General features: G+C 42.7%; 1 protein-coding gene across 1 annotated transcript in view; it reads left to right on the top strand.

The window, feature by feature from the left end:
* The first annotated feature begins 501 nt into the window (after window positions 1-501).
* The window catches only part of LOC138215429 (melanoma receptor tyrosine-protein kinase-like), a 32,300-nt gene continuing 25,674 nt past the window's right edge, over window positions 502-7,127 (top strand). Inside the window, exon 1 of the mRNA XM_069177568.1 lies at window positions 502-749. Coding sequence (XP_069033669.1) covers window positions 674-749 — 76 coding nt within the window. The 5' untranslated portion in view covers window positions 502-673. The remainder of the gene's footprint in view (window positions 750-7,127) is intronic.

Genomic DNA, 7,127 nt, shown 5'->3' with positions numbered 1-7,127 from the left:
CTCCTGGTGCTCCTGGAGCAGCGGTTGTTTCCTCTGGAACATCTTTAGCGCTGCTGAACGACAGGAAACACGAGACTGAAGCAGGAATCTGCTGTTTAATATGTTTTTATTCAACTGTCTATTTATTTATACATTTAACTGGTTCTATTTCGTGGTCTAATTATTTAAGTCGTTTTTTTACATTTATTTATATTTATTTATTTTTAGATTTCATTTGGTTTAACCTCTCATTATACACTTTTAAACTAATTTAGTATTTTATTTAACTTGTCATTTGATTTTATAGATTTTTTTTTGACTGTCTAAATATTTATACAATTTAGCTGGTTATATTTTGTGGTCTATTGTAGTTTCACAATATATATATATTAGTATATATATTAGTATATATAGGTGTGGAAGGACGCGTCAGAGGAGGAGGTGTAAGAAGAGGAGGAGTCAGGAGGAGGTGTAACAGAAGGAGGAGGAGTCAGAGGAGGAGGAGGTGCAGTCAGAGAAGGTGTGTGTGCTCACTTCTCTCCGGAGTCGGAGATCCCCCGTGCAGCTCCAGCTCGGTTCCCGGAGACAGGCTCACCTCTGCGGCTGGAGCTCGTGGAGGACCGGTCCGTCCGTCCGTCCGTCCGTCCGTCCGCAGACACCCGGACTCAGAGGACTTCACACGGAAACCGCCGACATGAAGTTCGCCTCCGGAGCGGCGCTGCTGCTGCTGCTGCTCGGCCGCTGCTGCTGCACTAGTCCCGGACGGAGAGGTAGGACCGGTACCGGTTCTGTGATGTTCTGATAGTTCGGACAGCTGATGTTCTGCTGTCTGAAGGCTGTGAGGATGGATTACACGTTATAGTTATTATAGCAGACGGATTCATTTAACACATATTCTTCATATTAATATGTGTATATAATGTGTCACTAAACTAAGAGTACGCCTGTTACTGAGGACAGCTCATGTTTTAATCTGACAGAAGAATCTGAATGAAGGTCAGATTATTATCAGAAATAAAATAAATTAAAACTGTTCTTTAATCTACAGACAACAAAACAAGAAGATTATAATTAATACTGCATGCTGTGGAGGCGACTATGAACACAACTACAGCTGTGACATTAAAGAAAATATTAATATCATACTTTTAATGTTTCAACAGAGATGAAGAGCTGCTGTAATATTAGACTTCACTATGATAGAATAATGAGGAAGGAACCTTTTTATTTGAACTGTAAATTAGTTTATGTGACATTAAAACCTGCTCGTAGATTCAGACTGCAGCGGGTTTATATTGTGCATCCAAACTTCTTGTTTCATAAACTCTCGGCAGATACAAGTCAGAGTTTGCAGCTCTTATAGCAACCAATCAGACTTCAGCTGTATGAAACAATAAAAATAAAACGTATGAATGAGTGAACAAATAAATGTAGGTTTTAAAAACAGGATCCAAACGAAGCCTCACTGACCTGCGGAGGGTCGAACCATAAAAACAAATCTGGTTAAAAAGGTCCGAGTGAGACTAAAAAAGACCTTTAGAAAGCGATGAAGGGCTTTTCAGGAGCAGCAGGCAGGAAACCGTCACCTCGATGACCATCAGGAAACATTTCACTGTTGGAACTTCAGTTTGAAAACTTTTTTTCAACAATTCAACAATTTTTCTGTCAAGTTATCAGTACGTTTGATTGACACACAAAAACGCTTTGATATCGGTGTTATTTCCTCTGATAATCAATTGTTTAGTGAATGAAATGTCAAAAACAACAGGCGTCCCCATAGACTCCATCTGTAGTACCACTGAGGACCACTAGGGGCCGTCTCCATAGACTCCATCTGTAGTACCACTGAGGACCACCAGGGGCCGTCTCCATAGACTCCATCTGTAGTACCACTGAGGACCACTAGGGGCTGTCTCCATAGACTCCATCTGTAGTACCACTGAGGACCACTAGGGGCCGTCTCCATAGACTCCCATTGAAAAAGCATCGCCTTCTCTCCGTCAGAAGAAGCTCCTTTGGCTGTTTTCTGTTGAGGATCAGCGAAGAGTTTAACGAGTTTTCAAACTTTATGAGATTGTATCTGAAATAAGCAAGCGTCTCTCATTCCGAGGCGTCTGTGTCCGAGGAAATAAAACGAAACATCCCCGCGGTGCATCATGGGAGCGACGAGCCAACGATGAATATCTCGGAGAGTTTTTGTCTCCTGAAAGATCGACAGAATAAATAAGTGAAAGAATGATGAGAGGAATCGCTGAGCTCAGATGTTCACAGTTATCTGTGTGATAAGTGAAAACAGCTGACTGCACTCTCTCTTTGTCTGGACAACAATTTGATTATGAGGAGGATTTTTGTGTTTTCCATGTTTTGAATGGGCCGTTGTGTCGTCGCGCCGGTCAGCTCAGCAGTTCCAGAGTTCTGGTGGTCTTTGGTTCAAAAAGGGTCATTGAAGATGTTCCAGAGGTCCTTGAAGATGTTCCAGAGGTTCTTGAAGATGTTCCAGAGGTTCTTGAAGATGTTCCAGGGGTCCTTGAAGATGTTCCAGAGGTTCTTGAAGATGTTCCAGAGGCCCTTGAAGATGTTCCAGAGGTTCTTGAAGATGTTCCAGAGGTTCTTGAAGATGTTCCAGAGGTCCTTGAAGATGTTCCAGAGGTTCTTGAGGAGTTACCAGGAGTCCTTGAAGATGTTCCAGAGGTCCTTGAAGATGTTCCTGAGGTCCTTGAATATGTTCTAGAGGTTCTTGAATATGTTCCAGAGGTCCTTGAAGATGTTCCAGAGGTTCTTGAAGATGTTCTAGAGGTTTCTGAGGAGTTACCAGGAGTCCTTAAAGATATTCCAGAGGTCCTTGAAGATGTGCCATAGGTCCTTGAAGATGTTCCAGAGGTCCTTGAATATGTTCTATGGGTTCTTGAAGATGTTCCAGAGGTCCTTGAATATGTTTTAGAGGTTCTTGAATGTTCTAGAGGTTCTTGAAGATGTTCCAGAGGTCCTTGAATATGTTTTAGAGGTTCTTGAAGATGTTCCAGATGTCCTTGAATATGTTCTAGAGGTTCTTAAATATGTTCTAGAGGTCCTTGAAGATGTTCCAGAGGTTCTTGAAGATGTTCCAGAGGTTCTTGAATATGTTCTAGAGGTTCTTAAATATGTTCTAGAGGTTCTTGAAGATGTTCCAGAGGTCCTTGAATATGTTCTACAGGTTCTTGAAGATGTTCTTGAGGAGTTACCAGGAGTCCTTGAAGATGTTCCAAAGGTCCGTGAAGATGTTCTAGAGGTCCTTGAAGATGTTCCAGAAGTCCTTGAGGAGTTACCAGGAGGTCCTTGGTGTACTGTTGCCATGGTTACCTGTCGACTAGTTCAGCTCCAGCTGTGATTTAAGTCAGAGTTAATAAAGTTGTTCAAGTTTTTACCCAGAATGCACAGCTGTCAGAGATTATGATCTGCTCAGTCAGCAAGTTGCTCTTAGCTTGATTAGTCATCAAGATGATGAGGTGATGATGAACGTGTGAACTGTGTGTTTGTGTGTGTGTGTGTGTGTGTGTGTGTGTGTGTGTGTGTGTGTGTGTGTGTGTGTGTGTGTGGCTGCTTGGATTCCCGTTGGTATGTTATGTTTGTGAAACTGAGCTTCAGCTGCAGTAACTGATGAAACACTGTTTATTGTGACGGCAGAGAGATCTGTGTGTGTGTGTGTGTGTGTCTGTCTGTGTGTGTGTGTGTGTGTGTGTGTGTCTCTGAGTGTGTGTGAATGTGTGTGTGTCTGTCTGTGTGTGTCTGTGTGTGTGTGTGTCTGTGAGTGTGTGTGTGTCTGTCTGTCTGTGTGTGTGGGTGTGTCTGAGTGTGTGTGAGTGTGTGTGTGTGTTTGTGTGTGTGTGTGTGTGTCTCTGAGTGTGTGTGAGTGTGTGTGTGTGTTTGTGTGTGTCTGTGTGTGTGTGTGAGTGTGTGTGTGTGTGTGTGTGTGTGTGTGTCTGTGAGTGTGTGAGTGTGTGTGTGTGTCTGTGTGTGTGTGTGTGTGTCTGTGAGTGTGTGTGAGTGTGTGTGTGTCTGTCTGTGTGTGTCTGTGTGTGTGTGTGTGTGTGTGTGTGTGTGTCTGTCTGTGTGTGTGTGTCTGTCTGTGTGTGTGTGTGTGTGTGTGTCTGTCTGTGTGTGTGTGTGTGTGTGTGTGTGTGTGTGTGTGTGTGTCTGTCTGTCTGTCTGTCTGTCTCTGTGTGTGTGTGTGTGTCTCTCTCTCTCTGTGTGTGTGTGTGAGTGTGTGTGTGTGTGTGTGTGTGTGTGTGTCTGTGAGTGTGTGAGTGTGTGTGTGTGTCTGTGTGTGTGTGTGTGTGTCTGTGAGTGTGTGTGAGTGTGTGTGTGTCTGTCTGTGTGTGTCTGTGTGTGTGTGTGTGTGTGTGTGTGTGTGTGTGTCTGTCTGTGTGTGTGTGTCTGTCTGTGTGTGTGTGTGTGTGTGTGTGTGTCTGTCTGTGTGTGTGTGTGTGTGTGTGTGTGTGTGTGTGTGTGTGTGTGTGTGTGTGTCTGTCTGTCTGTCTGTCTGTCTCTGTGTGTGTGTGTGTGTCTCTCTCTCTCTGTGTGTGTGTGTGTGTGTGTGTGTGTGTGTGTGTGTGTCTCTATCTGTGTGTGTGTGTGTGTGTGTGTGTGTGTGTGTGTGTGTGTGTGTCCCAGCCTCGTTCCCATTGAGTTTGACTTTTCGGAGAGACCTTGGCAGTGTGTGTGCGCTTGTCTTTGTGTGTGTGTGTTTCTATTGGAGGCAGCTAACCGAAACTTTGCAGTGACAATAAAGAAGACGTTGGAGTCCCGTGGTAACCATGGCAACGCTGTTAGCACACTGAGCTGAACCTTATTGACTGAAAACTATGACAACAATCGGCCCGAGACAGAACGCACAAAAAATGTCAGTGAGGACGTGATTCCTGCCTCGTTTACTGCGATCTGATTGGCTGGTGGTTTAGATGATTTAGTAATTCAATGTATTATGTTTGTTAAGAAATCACAATGTCAGTTTGTGTCTCTTTGAGGTTGTTTGTGTCTCTTTGTGGTTGTTTGTGTCTCTTTGTGGTTGTTTGTGTCTCTTTGAGGTTGTGGTTGTTTGTGTCTCTTTGAGGTTGTCTGTGTCTCTTTGTGGTTGTTTGTGTCTCTTTGAGGTTGTGGTTGTTTGTGTCTCTTTATGGTTGTTTGTGTATCTTTGTGGTTGTTTGTGTCTCTTTGTGGTTGTTTGTGTCTCTTTGAGGTTGTGGTTGTTTGTGTCTCTTTGAGGTTGTCTGTGTCTCTTTGTGGTTGTTTGTGTCTCTTTGAGGTTGTGGTTGTTTGTGTCTCTTTATGGTTGTTTGTGTATCTTTGTGGTTGTTTGTGTCTCTTTGTGGTTGTTTGTGTATCTTTGTGGTTGTTTGTGTCTCTTTGCGATTGGTTGTGTGTCTTTGTGGTTGTTTGTGTCTCTTTGTGGTTGTTTGTGTATCTTTGTGATTGGTTGTGTCTCTTTGAGGTTGTTTGTGTCTCTTTGAGGTTGTTTGTGTCTCTTTGTGGTTGTTTGTGTCTCTTTATGGTTGTTTCTGTCTCTTTGAGGTTGTTTGTGTCTCTTTGTGGTTGTTTGTGTCTCTTTGAGGTTGTTTGTGTCTCTTTGTGATTGGTTGTGTATCTTTGTGGTTGTTTGTGTCTCTTTGTGATTGGTTGTGTCTCTGTGGTTGTTTGTGTCTCTTTGTGATTGTTTATGTCTCTTTGAGGTTGTTTGTGTCTCTGTGATTGTTTGTGTCTGTGTGGTTGTTTGTGTATCTTTGTGGTTGTTTGTGTCTCTTTGTGATTGGTTGTGTCTCTTTGTGGTTGTTTGTGTCTCTTTGTGATTGGTTGTGTCTCTTTGAGGTTGTTTGTATCTCTTTGTGATTGTTTATGTCTCTTTGAGGTTGTTTGTGTCTCTGTGATTGTTTGTGTCTGTGTGGTTGTTTGTGTATCTTTGTGGTTGTTTGTGTCTCTTTGTGATTGGTTGTGTCTCTTTGAGGTTGTTTGTGTCTCTTTGTGATTGTTTCTGTCTCTTTGAGGTTGTTTGTGTCTCTGTGGTTGTTTGTGTATCTTTGTGGTTGTTTGTGTATCTTTGTGATTGGTTGTGTCTCTTTGTGGTTGTTTATGTCTCTTTGAGGTTGTTTGTGTCTCTGTGATTGTTTGTGTCTGTGTGGTTGTTTGTGTATCTTCGTGGTTGTTTGTGTCTCTTTGTGGTTGTTTGTGTCTCTGTGGTGGTTTGTGTCTCTGTGATTGTTTGTGTCTCTGAGGTTGTTTGTGTCTCTGTGGTGGTTTGTGTCTCTGTGATTGTTTGTGTCTCTTTGAGGTTGTTTGTGTCTCTTTGAGGTGGTTTGTGTCTCTTTGAGGTTGTTTGTGTCTCTGTGGTGGTTTGTGTCTCTGTGGTTGTTTGTGTCTTCGAGGTGGTTTGTGTCTCTTTGAGGTTGTTTGTGTCTCTGTGGTGGTTTGTGTCTCTTTGAGGTTGTTTGTGTCTCTGTGATTGTTTGTGTCTCTTTGAGGTTGTTTGTGTCTCTTTGAGGTTGTTTGTTTCTCTGTGGTTGTTTGTGTCTCTTTGAGGTTGTTTGTGTCTCTGTGATTGTTTGTGTCTCTTTGAGGTTGTTTGTGTCTCTTTGAGGTTGTTTGTTTCTCTGTGGTTGTTTGTGTCTCTGTGATTGTTTGTGTCTCTTTGAGGTTGTTTGTGTCTCTTTGAGGTTGTTTGTTTCTCTGTGGTTGTTTGTGTCTCTTTGAGGTTGTTTGTGTCTCTTTGAGGTTGTTTGTGTCTCTGTGATTGTTTGTGTCTCTTTGAGGTTGTTTGTGTCTCTTTGAGGTTGTTTGTTTCTCTGTGGTTGTTTGTGTCTCTGTGGTGGTTTGTGTCTCTGTGATTGTTTGTGTCTCTTTGAGGTTGTTTGTGTCTCTTTGAGGTGGTTTGTGTCTCTTTGAGGTTGTTTGTGTCTCTTTGAGGTTGTTTGTGTCTCTTTGTGATGCTTTTCATCACACATAAAGGAATACCTGCTTGAAAAAGTGTTTACAAAGTAGTTGAGCGAAAGTGAATCTAAATAGAAACTGATCTTTATAACCTGCAGTAACGTACCGACGCCACTCAGAAGTGAACTCAGAAGTGACTGCAGGGAGTTGCTTGTTCTCAGAGCCGGTATGAAGGTGTTTGCTGCAGCTTT

The sequence above is a fragment of the Embiotoca jacksoni genome, unplaced genomic scaffold (assembly GCF_022577435.1).
Source record: "Embiotoca jacksoni isolate LCO1_2020_lvr unplaced genomic scaffold, fEmbJac1.0.p SCAF_75, whole genome shotgun sequence".
Lineage (NCBI taxonomy): Eukaryota > Metazoa > Chordata > Actinopteri > Embiotocidae > Embiotoca > Embiotoca jacksoni.
Note: the sequence above shows the minus strand (reverse complement) of the source record. Positions and strands in the feature narration are given on the sequence as shown.